This window comes from Macrotis lagotis, chromosome 4 (assembly GCF_037893015.1).
Source record: "Macrotis lagotis isolate mMagLag1 chromosome 4, bilby.v1.9.chrom.fasta, whole genome shotgun sequence".
NCBI lineage: Eukaryota > Metazoa > Chordata > Mammalia > Peramelemorphia > Peramelidae > Macrotis > Macrotis lagotis.
In genome coordinates, this window is record NC_133661.1 from 31,721,681 (window position 1) to 31,737,167 (window position 15,487).

Sequence of the window (15,487 nt, forward strand, 5' to 3'; positions counted from 1 at the left end):
ACTGCCTCATATCCAGGGTCATCGCCAGTCGTTCTGACTTATATCTGGTCACTGAACCCAGAGAGATTGAGTCTGGTGACTTAGCACAGCTCCCCCCCAACTCAAATCCTACTCATGCTCATCATGGCATCACCTCCCTGACATCATGGCCTTCTTTGAGAACAAAGGACTAACAACACCAGTCTGCTAAAACATACCTACTTCACAGGGTTGTTTGGAGGCTCAGACGAGATGATGCAAAGTATTTTGCAAACCTTAAAATACACATGAATATCAGCCATCATTATCATCATTTGTGGATGGTCATTTGAAATGCCCATTGTCCCCAAAATCAGTATCTTGGAGTTATTAATGCTTTAATTACTATAGAAAACCTCAGTTCTTTTTCCCCACTCCTGTTGGAAAATATTTAATTGTTGGATTTATTAATCCTAAGCAAAGTTCCATTCATCATCACAGGACCGAATCTAAATGTGTTTTAAGCTCAACTAGGACGTTAAAATTCATTATGTAGATTTTGGTTCCTGCCAAGTCTTTGCCCATAAGCATATGATGTTTTTCTTTTAAAGATATTTGGCTTCCATAAATAATACTGTTTACATGTCTGATTTTTGCAGCTTTGTTCTGGAAACACTCCCCCCCTGCAATGAAATTTTGATGTTTTCTCCGAGGTCATCTTTCCTTTGTAAGCATGTTGGCATCTCCAAGTGCCAAGGCCCAGATGCTTACAGTGTGTTAAATGACAGGAGTAGCTGCCCTTCTACCGTGATGTTGATTAAGATGCATTAAAGTATACAGTAAAACTGCTCCCTTCTGATCTCTTGCTATCTTAATAATATTCCGCTGTAGGACTGGAAAGCGTTCTCATCCGATAAATGTGTTTTAGCTCCAAGAATCATCTTTCTCCAGACCAGTCATTCAAAAAATCATGATCATATAAACTATGTGATGTTTATTTAAGGAGTAAAAGCATCTCATAAGAAAGCAGAAATTATTGTGGAGAAGACACCCTTGTTCCACATTTCTTTGTCATTCTGCCTTGATCCAGTTCATGTGGATACTGGTCCGTGGGGCCACAGACCTTAGGCTAAAACTCTGTCTCAAAAGAGTCAGCTTCTTCACTGCCTACCCCCCCCCCCCCCCCCCGCCCTGCTTCAGCAGCTGGCAGACTCCATTTTGTTGTCAAATCAGCTGTTAAACTCCTTAGTATTTGCTATGCAGGCTTTATATAGAAGCCACCACATTGCTTTGAACCCCTGGTATCAAATTCTAGAACCAGGGTCTATATGTGGATGCCTGTGGGCTACATGTCCTAGAAAATCACATATTAGCTTTATTTGTGTTTTGTTGTATTTTATTTATTTTGTTAAATATTTACTAATTTCATTTTAATCTGGTTCAGCCGGACTCTAGAATGTACATGTGAAGAGACACTTTCCTTTAGACCACAAAGGTTCTTGATCTGTGGTCACTAAACTTGAGGGTTTTTAAAAATATTTTTGATGTCTGTAGTTTAATATTCTTGGTTTCCTTTGTAATGCTATACATTTTATTTTATGCATTTCTAACCCTGATTCTGAGAAGTCCATATTTTCACCAGCCTGCTTAAGGGGTCCTTGGCCCCCAAAAAAGGTTACAAACTAATGTATTAGAACTATTCCTGTTTTTCTTTCCCTCCACAGTGTTGTGATCAGTGTGATAGAGAATTCTTGTGTCAACAAACTGAACAGAAAAGAGCAGCAAGATGTCGGGCAGAAGTGGGAAGAAGAAAATGTCCAAACTGTCCCGCTCAGCCAGGGCAGGGGTCATATTCCCGGTGGGAAGGATGATGAGGTACCTGAAGAAAGGAACGTTCAAATACCGAATAAGCGTGGGGGCTCCAGTCTACATGGCGGCTGTCATAGAATACCTTGCAGGTAATTCTTTTAAATGTCAAAAAATGAAAATAGGTTTCCTGGATTGAATTTAGAATTCATCTCCCACTCTTTAGCAGACACGGTTTATGGAAAGATCATTTAAAGTGTCTTTTGATTGCTTTAAAGCTAATATTGATGGACTGGAGAAGCTAAGCTTGTCTCCTAGCCAAAGCAGTAGCCTCTGATAACATAGCAAGGTTTAAGGGGAAGAAGAAAGCAGAGAAAGCATGGGAGTAAAATAAGAGATCCCTAAATCTACAACAATATATAGCCTCTTACTGGTGTGCCCCTCCCTCCTCATCAGGTAAAGATCACATAAATGCGCCCTGAATACTGTTACCCTAATTAGTGTTATTTGGTAAATGTAGAAATGCATTGTAAACAAACCCAACTAATTGTAACAAAAATTGTAAACAAAACAAACAAAAACCTGATATGTTGTGACACTAATTGAGACAGATTACAACAGTAGTCTGACAAAGTAACTGTCCCTGTAATGTTAGTTTCCCCGGAGGGTGGTATCCATCAATCATGGTAGATGGAGAGAGAGAGAGAGAGAGAGAGAGAGAGAGAGAGAGAGAGAGAGGTAAAACCATGGATTTGCATGAAATATAAACTGAGGCTGTATAAAGACTATAAAAGTCTTCATGATTGGATTCCTCTAAATAGCAAGTTTCCCCAGGATATTTATAATATAAGCAAATTTACAAAAACTTAAGATTGCATTCAAAAAATATCTGTTACCTGAAGGAAAAGACTGTCCATTTTGAAATCCCTCATAGTGAATATGTTCTAAATGTATTTTTGTTTCATATGATTTATTACTAGCCCATGTCAGAGTAAGTAAACAGGATAGTTAGTTTTCTCTTTATCCTTAAGGAAATTATTTTCCCTCAATATTGAAAAATCTTGCCTTGATTATCATTTTTCTATTTGAGAAACATTCTTATTTACTTTTGTTACTTTACTTTTTTCTGTCCAAGAAAAGAAACCAACTGCCTTCGTTTCCCAAAATTAGGGGGATTTTGGAGACCCCTTCCCAATTCAGAAAGACTGCATTGCCAAAATCTAGGCCACACATTGGGTGTCTTTCTTCCATTTTGTTTTTCTTCCATGAATGGTTAATCTCTTTGCTAGGATTGGTATAATCATCATCATTATCATGTGAATTGGGTGAATCTTAAATGACCTTAGCAAAGATATGAAGGTTCTTGTCCTCAGCTCTTTGAAGGGTCTGGTTTGCCATGGACTTTTAGTCATTAAAATGGTGTCTCTGGTATTTGAAAGGGACTTGCCCCCTACAAGCAACGATTATACCTCAGTAAACTAAACCTGCTGAGCCCTGTTTTAAAAAAGCAAACCTTTGCATTGTAATCACTTAAAGTATTAAAATCCTATAGTGAATGGAAATGCAATGTTTTTGCCACAGCTACCATCCTCAAGGGCACCCATTTTCCTATACTGGTTGATTCTTCTCCATTATCCTTTTGTGATTCTCCTAATCACAGAACTTCAGAATTGGAGAGGACCTCAGCAACCATCTAACCTAACCCCCAGTTGAGAAGAGACTCCCACTATATAACAGAGCTTGAGCAATGGGGAGCCCAATAACTGCCAAGACTATCCCATTTCATTTGGTGCTAATATTTTCTTTATGTCAATCCTAAATCAACTTCTTTGAAATATCCTCTGGAGAGGGCCTTCCTTATGTTCTGGAGACTTTTTGCCTCTGGTTCTTTTCATATCTCAAAAAAAAAAAAAAATTAGCCCCTGAGCTTTCCTCTGTTAAACCTTCCATTCTTGAATCTTGACTGATCAGCCTTTTCTGCTGCTCATACACATATTCCTGATGAGATCTTTTACTCCTCTTTTTGTGGGTATCACTATTGGCAATATGCTACAGCCAGCCCCTTCCATTGTCCTTTGGGTAACCTGAAATTGTAATGCCATCACAGGATTCATCAACAACAGACAGCCCATTGAAAAGCCCCATGCCATTTCCCAGTGTTATCCTGCTCCATCTCCTCTGGCTTCCTTTTCATTTCTTAGCCTAGTTCACTCTCCATCTACAACATCTATCCAAGACAGAGATGAATAAAGAGCTTAGATATGAAAGAACTTGGTGAGCCACCTGTCTAGTTGTAAGTCATAATCTGGGCAATGTTTTTTCATCTGTCAACTGTTTGGGGGTGGTGGGGGTTGTTGTATTTGAGGATTTTGTTTTGTTTTGGTTTTGGTGGAGCAATTGGGGTTAAGTGAGTTGCCAAGAAAACCCCAAATGGGGCCATGAGGAATTGGACATGACTGAGAAACAACTGAACCGCAATTTTATTGGCCCTATGGTAATGTGCACTCTAGAAACAAACACCAGAGGACATTCTTACATGCCTACATCCTTACGTCTCAAATGAATTTTGAAACCCGTAACCTTGAAAATAGACAGAATGTTCTGCCTTTCTTCTTTTCTTATAATCTTATCAATTCCCTATTTTGCCTCAACAAACTTGTGCCATCCTTATATCTTCTCCCAGGACTGACACAAAGCAAATTGAGAAATAGACAGAAATGACTTCCAGGGCCCCATCTGTCCTTTCCTGCCCTTCCCATTCTCCCTCCCTTCCCAACTGTGGCTCGGACCCTTGACTTCCCCGGGCTTTCTTCTGAGTCTTCTGTGAAAACCTCTCCAGAAAGGAGCTTATAAAGTGATCCACAGGCTAACACAAATGATTGACAAAAATGAATGGGACGCCTCTCCCTGAGGTGGCTACATGTTAAAAGAAGCCAAGGAGCTTTCAGCCAAGAATGTCAGTGTAATAGGGAGAAGGCAACATGGTAAAAAGTCCATTGAGGGGAAGCTAGATGGTGCAAGGGATAGAGCACTGGCCCTGAATTCAAATTGGACCTCAGCCATTTACTAGCTGTGTGATCCTGGACGAGTCACTTAATTCCAGTCACCTCACCAGAAACAAAAAGTATTTTAGAAGGAAGAAGAAAGTGTAGAGGGAAGGAAAAGAAGGGGGTCCCAGGTAGGACCCCATTAGAAGATGGAAGCCACAGAGGGCTCCCCCACTTCAGAACTCAGCTACTTTAGAATTTCCACCCATTCCTGAAGACAGGGTCAGACCTTGAGAGTATTGTTTTGGAAGACTTGATGAGACAATTCTGCAATAAGCAGAATTGGGGTCCCTGGGCAGCCCCACCCTTTTAGGGCAAGATGCTCTGCTAGGATTGGCAGTTATGCCCCTGTGGGTCTCCAGGGTATGTTTCTGGTCAGGTCACCCAAGGCCCCAAAAGCATGGGTAGAAGGACTGCACAGGCAGAAAGACTATGAGGACAAGTCATGGGTCTACGCGGTATCTCCCCATAAACACTTTTTTCCCCCAACCTTCCCAGTGAAAAGGGAGTCACAAGTTAGGGCTGCTGCATAATGGGGAATGAGGATTTAACAAGCAGAGGTAAGGGGGGACCTATCGGGGGAGGAGAAGCATGAAGACTGTAACATTGCCAAGGAATTCCCAGAGGCCTGCACTGAGCCAGAGAACAGACCCGTTATCAGGGCTAAGGACACAGAGAGGTGAAGTCAGAGAGGCTCCACAAAGAGAAAGGTACAAAGTGTCCATAAATGATATCTGATGAGCAATCTCTGCCCTTTTATGGCATTCAAGATGAACCCACTCCCCCCCACCCAGCTGTGTCCACTTGACTGTGAGCCCAGAGAGGCAGCCCCCCTGCTCCAAAACCTCTCCAACGTTTCACTGGTCCTGAACCAGGGAGGAAGCTGGGACAGTGTTATTAAATTTCCAGTATCGGACATATTACCTACCATCAGGTTCCACCTTGAGGGCTTTCCAGATTATTGGACCTGCTAGTACTTTCCCACCTATCTCATAAAATTTTTTAAAAATGGGATCTCATTGTCACAATCATAGCTCCCTGCCCAGATCTCCAAAGAATGTACATACATGTACATCCAAAGATGTACCTACACAATAGGGGCTGTATCTTTGTGAATTGATTTAAATCAAACTGAATAATCCAAAGTAGAAGAGATTCATGGAAAATAGGAGTTATTTCTTTTTGAACTCCAAAGTACACACATCTCTTCCTTGACTGACTTAATCTCCCACAGAGGTTCCTGGAAACGAGCCGAGAAGTTTTCAGTAGATTTCCACTGGTTTTTAACCTTTCAAATGTATGATTTTATAACTGTTCCAGCCTCCTTGCTCCCTACCTTTTGCCTTCTGGGGAGCACAGCATCAAAAGAATGGTTGATGCTAAAGAATGATAGAAAGTCTATTCCCCAAAACAGAGACACAATTTAATTGGATGATTCAGGAAAGAAAACAAAAACTTTCTAGGTCTCATCTGAGTTGTCCTACACCATGATCTCCTTGTACTAGTGAGGGGTGGGGGGGATCATACTACTTCTAGTCTAAGCATATGGATAAACTGTAATATCAGGGAAGGAAGAGTAAATTGGGAGCCAGAAGCCTGGGTTCAGATTCTGCCTCTGCCACTTACTAGCTGTGTGGCTTTGAATACCTTCCTTCATTTCCTGGGACTTTAGCCACCTTCCCTGTTAAATGAGAAGACTGGGATTCTTGCTTAAATACAGGTGGAACCAATAAGCCCCCAGTGCCTCTGCTGCCTCTGAGATGCTTTGATTCTAGGACTTGATCTCTGAACCACCTTCTGCCTCTCGTCTTCTTGGATTATTCTTGTGTCTTTCCTTTAACCCCCGAAAAAGAAGCCGTTAAATCACTATCTCATCACTCATCACTATCTTATCACTCATGCTTCAAGCAGACAAGAAAAAGGATTGTGTCAGAATGGGACCAAAAGTACCATGAGGTTCATTTCGTTAGGCAACAATAGAAAGAATGTAAGTGTGAGGTAAGAGATGTATCATCCTAGGATGACTTCCAGTGATGAGAAAATGCTTTGTAGTAATACTCTCCATTGAAAAGATATTTATGGAAGGGAAAACGTTACTCTTAGTTTAAACTAAAGATGTTTACTGTTGAATTCAATATATATTAGTGGCATGTATGTATACACATTTGTGTGCATGCATATAGATTTATATCTGTTGCCTTTTGAAGTAGCTCATGTACAAAATATGTGACTATCTAGACATAATATATATGATTATCATTTTTGGTAGTTCAGTCTTTTTTTTTCAGTTAGGTCCAACTTTTTATGATCTTATTTGGGGTTTTCCTGGCAAAGATACTGGAGTGGTTGACCATTTCCTTCTCCAGCTTATTTTACAGATGAGCAAATTGAGGCGAACAAGGTTAACAGACTTGCTCAGGTTTATACAACTATTCAGTCAGTGTGTGCAGCTAGTCTGTGAAATCGGGAAAATGAGTCTTTCAGACTCCAGATCTAGTGCACTATCCACTGCACCACCTAGATGCCCTATTATTGGATGGATGGATGGATGGATGCAATAAATGGACAGATAGATAGATAGACAGACAGACGGATAGACAGACAGATACAAAGATATATGCGATGGATGGATGGATGGATGGATGGATGGATGGATGGATGGATGGATGGATGGATGGATGGATGGATGGATGGATGGGGTAAATGCACAAATAGACAGATGGATAGTACATACATAGATAGGCATAGATATATGCAATGGATGGATGGATAGGATAAATAGACAGACGTGATGGATGGATGACTAGATAGAGAGACAGACATATAGTGGCAGCACCTAGTCAGGTGTGTTACTAAATATTTAGTAACTATCTCTCTTGGGGACATGTACATAAAACGTATCAAGGAACATAGATGAGGGTACATAGAAAATGAGTCTCTGTGATCAGGGCGCCATCTTAGGGTAGCTGGAAGCTGTACCCACGTGACTGGGAGCTCTCTTGGTAGCTCTGGTGATGACATCCTTGTGATGTCACCGCACGGGTCTGGGCTGGGGGCTGGGCACCATATCTTTACCCTCTGTTTTCTCTGCTAGTCCCAGCCCCAGAGCCGCTCGCTGCCGCCCTCTGCTGGCCTTCAGTTCTTACTGACCTCTGCTGCTTGGCTTCCATCCCCTGAGAACCTGGGGCTTTGGGCTGCCCCAAAAGGCAGTAGATTGGCCCACACCAAGAGGGTCTGCTTTGTTTCCCTGCCACTGTTTGGGGTTGATTAGAGATCTGTGATCCTAAGCAGTTGTTTGACTTGAGGTTAGAAAATTACCTTTAACTCGTATTAAACAAAAGAAATGAGACACAGAGGAGGGAGGGAGAGACACACAGAGATTGAGAGAGGAGAGGCAGAGAAAGAGAGGGAGGGAGAGACAGACAGACAGACAGATTGAGAGAGAGAGGAGAGGCTGAGAAAGGGAGAGAGAGACAGAAAGAGACAAGAGAAGAGAACCCAGGTCGGAACCTTGGGCTCCTTGCATACAGTAGCAACTGGCTGGTTAAACTTCAAACATACATTGTGAAAATCTATTAAATAACTAATTATTATTCGGTATGTGTAATCAAAGTAGTAATACGGTTTGTCCTTCACTCCCAGCTCTCCAAGACACCCCTGGTAACCAGAGCCCACTTTTCCCCAGATGCCCCTTTCACCTCTACAGAGTTCTTATCTTTAGGACATTTTTCTTTGTATTAAGCCTAACTTTCCTTCTGTAACTTCCACACCTTGCTTCCTAGTTCTAACTCCTAGGGTCGAGAACAACAAATCTAATCCCTCTTCCATGTGGTAGTGTTTCAGATATGAAAGACAGCAATGAAAGTCTTTTCTCCTTTGGGTCAGTCTCTTTCAACTGATCCTGATACAAAACCCAAATATGACTTACTTTTCTCAGTTATGAAATATTTAGTAACACACCTGACTAGGTGCTGCCACTATATGTCTGTCTCTCTATCTAGTCATCCATCCATCACGTCTATCTATTTATCCTATCCATGCATCCATTGCATATGTCTATGCCTATCTATCTATGTACTATCCATCTATCTGTGCATTTACCCCATCCATCCATCCACCCATCCATCCATCGCATATATCTATGTATCTGTCTGTCTATCTGTCTGGCTATCTACTATCCATCTGTCCATTTATCCCATCCATTCATCCATGACAAGGTCAGAGGTCAAGTATCAGTGACAAATGTACAGAAGAATGGTCTGAGAACCCACAGGGTGAAGGTAGAAATGTGGGTAGAAAGGTTAAGGTAATGGGACTGAAATACAGAAACAGAGGAGAAAGACAGAGAAATGAGACTTGGAAACTGGCTTTGATTCCCCTCTTACTTCCAACTCTTACTAGCTGTGTGACCTTAGGAAACTCATGGAAATTTTCAGATACTCTTTATCTCTACAAGGGGTGTTTCACCCTGTTTGTTGATAAAAGTACTCTAACATTCACCCCGTGGATAATGGTTCCACCCAGCAGGAGCATCCCACCCTTCCAGGAACTTGCCAAGCTCTGGGAAGCTCTCAGAAAGCAGGCTGCCCCTAGCCCCTAGTAGGGTAGCACAGTGGTGCTGTTAGTCCAGGGAGTGTGTGTGTGGGGGTGGGAGGTACATCCTATTAAATGTTGTGTCTTTCGTGTATTCCTGTTAGATTAGGTCCTCTCTCTAGTTTTCTTATTATGTTCATTTTTTTTTTTTTTTGCACCTATAGATTCTCTCATCACCAAGATTTATGAATCTTGGCATTTGTCTATCCAACTATCTAGTAAAAATGGCTTAAATTAGATCAGGAATATGTCTGTCACCCTTGACCTTTGCGGTCCCATATAAATCTGTACAGATAAACCCAACTACCAATCAGAACAAAAAGCTAGATTAGCTTATTCTCTTCCTCTCCATTGACTGTGACAGGCTTGAAGTCAACACACCAATTCCCTCAAGACAAATCCACCCCACTTCATTGAGCTCTTCTTCCTGTCCTCCTCAGGCAGTTGAAACTCTTAAGTCTACTATCTGACTGGGATCAGGGGCCAGGACTCTCCCAGGAATCCCAGGTGGCAGGCTGGCAACCAGTAGCTCCACCCCAAGGGATGATGGGGCATGGAGTTCTCCTATATTGTATTCCTGGATTGAATTTGAGTTTTACAAAACAAATTTAGGGAAATGGGTTTATAATTCCTTTCCTGTCTTTTTTTTAAGTAGCCTTTTTTTTAGTTTTTTGGTTTTTGGGGTTTTTTGCAAGGTAGTGGGGTTCAGTGGCTTGCCCAAGGCCACACAGCTAGGTAGTTATTGTCTTCAATCAGATTTGAACTCAGGTACTACTGATTCCAGGGCCAGTGCTCTATCCACTGTGCCACCTAGCTGCCCCTTAAGTAGCCTTTTTAAGAAGATTATAGATTAGGAAAATCAATCTTTGGCCCAAATGATTGAAAAACTGATTTTTTTTTCATCATTAAAACCTGAACCAATAACCTGACCTGCCCAAAAAGGTTTTGTCACCTAATGAACATAAAAAAGATAATAAGATTAGTTTGTTAATGGTAAAATACGTTTCCTCTGTGAAATAATATATAGGGGGTTTTGGTTAATAATGCTTGTTTAGTTAGTATGACATACCCAGATGACTTTTATCCATGGAATATGACTTTTATGGATATCGAGGATGTTTGTCCTTTGTTCTCAAAGAAGACCACAATATCAGGGAGACGATACTTGAACAAGCAAGGGAATTGGATTTGAGTAAGATTATTGTCCTAAGGCAGCAGCCTCACGTTCTCTGGAACCATCTGGGTCCAGTGTCCTGATATGGAGCAGAACGAGAGAAGAAGGCCCTGGATGTGAGGCAGTCAGGATTAAGTGGCTTGCCCTAAGTCACTCAGCTGGTTAATGACAAATATCTGAGGTCACATTTGAACTCAAGTCCTCCTGATTCCAGGACTGTGGCACCTATGGATTTTGTTTGAGAATATCAGTTTGCTTTCAGGGTACAGAATGTCTGGGTTAGCTTCAGGCGTTGATCTGAGCTAGAGAAGGAACTCTCTACAACCAATGAAATTGAGGCAGTTTTAAAAAAAAATCCAAACTTTAGTATTTATGAGACCGTTCCCTTTATGTCTTCCATGGTATTAAAAATAACAAGTACAATCTCTGCTAAATATATTCATATTGGCCCTTTCTTCTAGTTTCTGACTTGGGGAATTTTTTTAGGTTCTGAGGTTATTTGGGGTGGAAGAATTTGGGGGTCAAAACAAAACTCAACAATATCCTTTTAAAACAATTTGTATCTTCTTATTAAATTGGTTAAAAGAGGGGCAGCTAGGTAGCACAGTGGATAGGACACCGGCCCTGGAGTCAGGAGTGCTTGAGTTCAAATCAGTCTCAAACACTTAATCATTACCTAGCTGTGTGGCCTTGGGCAAGCCACTTAACCCCGTTTGCCTTGCAAAAAGAAAAAAAAAAGAAAAAAGAGAAAGAAAGAAAAAAGAAAAAACTGAGTGGGAGAAAATAGTGAAAGAAAAAAATGGAAGAGAGAAGAAAAGGAGGAAGACAAAAGAGAAGGAAGGATGATTAGACCTGTCTGGACTATTGGAATAGCCTCCTAAATGATTTCCCTGCCTCCTCTCCATCTCTTTCCTTAATATGCAATCTGATTTTATTTCCATATCTGCATTCTCTCCCATCCCATTCCACCCCCCTAGTTAAACAAGAAAAAACAATTCCTACTACAATGAAGAGTGAAGCCAAACTCCCTGACTGGCCATGCATGCACACGTGTGTGTATGTGTGTGTGTGTGTGTATGCACATGTATGCATCTCAATCTACTCTGAGTTCATCACATCTCTAGAGGATGGTGAGAAAAATGGTAGGGCAGATGAGCACCATGGAATGCTATTGTACTGAAAGGATTGACCCAAGGGGACCATTGCAGAGAAACCTGGGAAGACTGGCATGAAATGCCACCAATTGAAGTGAGCTGAACCAGAAGACAAATAGCTTCAGTAATAGCGGGAGTGTATGATGATTGGCTCTCAGAGTTAGGAAAGCCGATCCACAAAATGACCAACTGCCGTTCCAGAGGACCTCAGAGGAAGACGTGATCTGCAGCCATGAGTCCAAAATCTGGCTCAGCTCCTGGGTGACCTTGGGCAAGGGGGACCCTTCTAGACCTATTTTCTCATCTACAAAATGGAGACATCAGACCAATCAGTCTCTAAAGGCGCCTCCATCAAGTCAATAAATATTTATTAAGCAGCTACTGGTTGCCAGGAAGGCACCGTGCCATGCATCTTGCTCCAGATCTGTGATCCTGGCCACTTAGTGGACGGATCCAGGACTTGGGGGGGGGATCAAAATATTTCATCATCCTGTGGCCTACATACTCGTGGCAAACTTAGCTAGAATGGTAGGAAGAAGTAGTTACTGAATCCTTATGAACAGACAAACAGGAATGATTATTTCCATTTTAAATAAAATCAATGAAAAAATCAAAATCTAAGAACTTCGTCTCAGATCTTGAATTTTACTAATAACAGTAACAGTGAGTTGGGTCTGACTCATTTTGATCCCATTTGGGGTTTTCTCTGGCAAGGATACTGGGGTAGCTTGCCATTTCCTTCTCTAGAGGCAAAGGTAGAAGTTAAGTGACTTGGCCAGAGCCACACAGCTATTAAGTGTCTGAAGGAAGATTTGAACTCAGATCCTCTTGAATTCAGGCTCACGCTGCCTACCTGTTTATATGGCATTTCAAGGTGTGCAAAGTATCTCACATGTTAATTCATAGAGCCCTCACACATACTCTGGGAAGTAGGCATTTTACAGATGAGACCCAGAAGCAGAGATTGGACTTAAGAAGACAAGGTGATTTCTCTGCTTCAAACTATGAGATATCAGAGGACAATGATACAACCTTGGGCTTCCTGATAGAAGCCTGGTGCCTCATAGGAGGGAGGTGGGGGTCCTGCTGCCTGTACATTGGCCAGCCTATGGCCAGAGTAGCAGCTGCATATCTGGGTTCCAGAGACTGTATTGATGAGCTGGAGGACATCCCGAGAATGACCCAAAGAGGAATGGATCAAGGGCTCAGAACCATATTACTTGATGGTGTCCCTGAGAGAAAAGAGAACTTGGTCTAGCCCTACAGTCCACAGGCATTTTAGCTCTTACTGGGTCAGACTCTAATGGAGGCTAATGGAGATGGGGGCCGGAGTAGAGATGGGTCAGCAGAGCTGCCGGAGAGGAGCCACCAACTAGCCAGCCGGGGCCCCCTCCTGCAAATGCAGCTGCTGGGAGGAAGCAGCCCATCCTGGGCAGAGCCTGGATTTGGAGTCAGTCAACCTCAGTTTGAGTTTTTGTCATTTTGTTGGTGGCAAAGTATCTAAGAGTGGGGGTGGCTAGGTGGCGCAGTGGATAGAGCACTGGCCCTGGAATCAGGAGTACCTGAGTTCAAATCTGACCTCAGACACTTAATAATTGCCTAGCTTTGTGGCCTTGGGTAAGTCCCTTAACCTCATTGACATGCCAGAGAGAGAGAGAGAGAGAGAGAGAGAGAGAGACTGAGACTAGTTTTGGCTCAGTCCTCCTTATTCTGGCTCAGAAGCCAAACACCCATTTTCTTCCTGTTGTGGTTAGGGACCAAATGGCCCCCTGATCTCCTGCCGAGGCCCTGAACCAGCAGCCCCTCAATCCCAGTGGTATCAGACCCCCCCCTACCCTGGAACCAGCTGCCTAGCCTTCTCTCATTGGCCAGTCCACCCCCCCCCCCCCCGCATCTCCTCCCCAACTCACCCTTTGTCCAGGTGACTCTGACAGCCTCAGAAAGTTTCAGACCCCTGGGCCCCCCAAGAGGCAGTGTCACCCCTCACTCTCACTGTCACCTTTGTACTTTCAGCTGAGATCTTAGAGCTGGCCGGAAATGCGGCAAGGGACAACAAGAAGGCCCGCATCGCCCCCAGACACATCCTCCTGGCGGTGGCGAATGATGAGGAGCTCAACCAGGTAAGTCCCGAGCCCCCCCACCTTCTCCCCCAGAGGGCCACCCAGGAGTCGCTCCAGGCCTTGACTAAGAGATCCTACAAATCTACCAGATACACAGCTAGATTCAAAACCAAGAGGAGAAAGACCCCCTCACCTCCCCCAGGCTGCCTGAAGAAGACAGTAGCAAGAACCTTGAGTCCTCTCTGCCCCTTGATTCCCCTTTCTGTCTACCTCCCTCCCCCAAGCCTGGAAAAGTCAGAACTGAGTTTTCCTCCCCCATACATCTCACCAGGTGCCAAGTCCTCCCAGGTCTCCCCCACCACACTATGCCAATCACACACAGGCCCCCCCTCCCACTCCAAGGGCAGCACCCCGGTTCAGACCTCATTGGCCAGTCTCCTAACAGACTGGGCTTCCAGAGTCCAGTGGAGGGTGGCTCCTTGTATGGAAGCCTCAGCTATTCAAAAACCCCTCACAGCGGCCCCTCCAACTTCCCCTTATAATTGTGGTGCTACCCATATTGTAAAGGATGGCCCAATGCTTCCCTTTTTCTCTGAGGCTTTACTTTTCACCTCTTAAGGGAGCTAAACAAAAAGGAAAGGTTGAGAGGTGGACACTTGACTGGCTTTCTTTTTTTATTAATTTATTTTGAGTTTTACAATTTTTCCCCTAATCTCACTTCCCTCCCCCCCCACAGAAGGCAGCTGTTAGTCTTTACATTGTTTCCATGATATACGATCTCAGCTGAATGTGATGAGAAGGAAATCATATCCTTAAGGAAGAAAAATAAAGTATGAGTGATAGCAAAATTAAGGTAGTAAGATAACTTTTTTTTAATTAAAGGTAGTAGTCTTCAGTTTGGCTGGCTTTCTTTAAAGGGTAATGTAGTTCACCTGGTCAGGTGAGGGATTCATTATATAGGGCCTCTCCAAAAAGTCTGCTCATGTCAATAAATATATTCAAAATAAGCCCTAAGACATTCACATCTGGAATTCTCTATCTCTAGGTAATTCTTAAGGTTCAATCCCCATGTCCTTCCCCTTTACCTCTGCTTCACCTTCTGATCTTGGACAGTGTCTTGGTGACTCGGGAAGAGTGGTGACAGTTCAGGGAGGCTCAGGACATTTAAATTATGTATGTTGACATCTTTTTAGAAAGGCAAAGAGTAGACCATGAGAAACCTCCTCACAAAAGATTCTGAATTGGGAAAGTCTGCCATTTTGTCTCCTTTGATTTCTTCCTTCAGTTGCTAAAAGGAGTGACCATCGCCAGTGGGGGCGTCCTGCCCAGGATCCATCCGGAACTGCTGGCCAAAAAGCGAGGGGCCAAAGGCAAGTCCGAAACAATCCTTTCCCCTCCCCCAGAGAAGAGAGGGAGGAAATCGACTTCAAGCAAGAAGGGTGGGAAGAAAGCCAAAGCCGCCAAACCAAGGACATCCAAAAAGGTAAACTGAGAGCACGCACTGGGGAGAGCCTGGGCAAAAAGGAAAGGTTGAAAGGCGGAGGCCTGGCTGACTTTCTTACAAGGGTAGTGTATCTTCAAACCTTAGAGTCAAAGGAAGTAACAGGGATTTGGATCAGGAAATGTGTCAGCCTTAGGGAATTGAAGAAGAAGGGGCTTGACCCATTAAAGCAATCCTAATTCATAGGCTCTGGA

General features: G+C 43.0%; 1 protein-coding gene across 1 annotated transcript in view; it reads left to right on the top strand.

Annotated features, from left to right (window-relative positions):
- Positions 1 to 15,487, top strand: part of MACROH2A2 (macroH2A.2 histone) — a 53,663-nt gene that overhangs the window by 24,539 nt on the left and 13,637 nt on the right. Inside the window, exons 2-4 of the mRNA XM_074232445.1 lie at positions 1,683 to 1,916; positions 13,746 to 13,852; positions 15,078 to 15,275. Coding sequence (XP_074088546.1) covers positions 1,745 to 1,916; positions 13,746 to 13,852; positions 15,078 to 15,275 — 477 coding nt within the window. The 5' untranslated portion in view covers positions 1,683 to 1,744. The remainder of the gene's footprint in view (positions 1 to 1,682; positions 1,917 to 13,745; positions 13,853 to 15,077; positions 15,276 to 15,487) is intronic.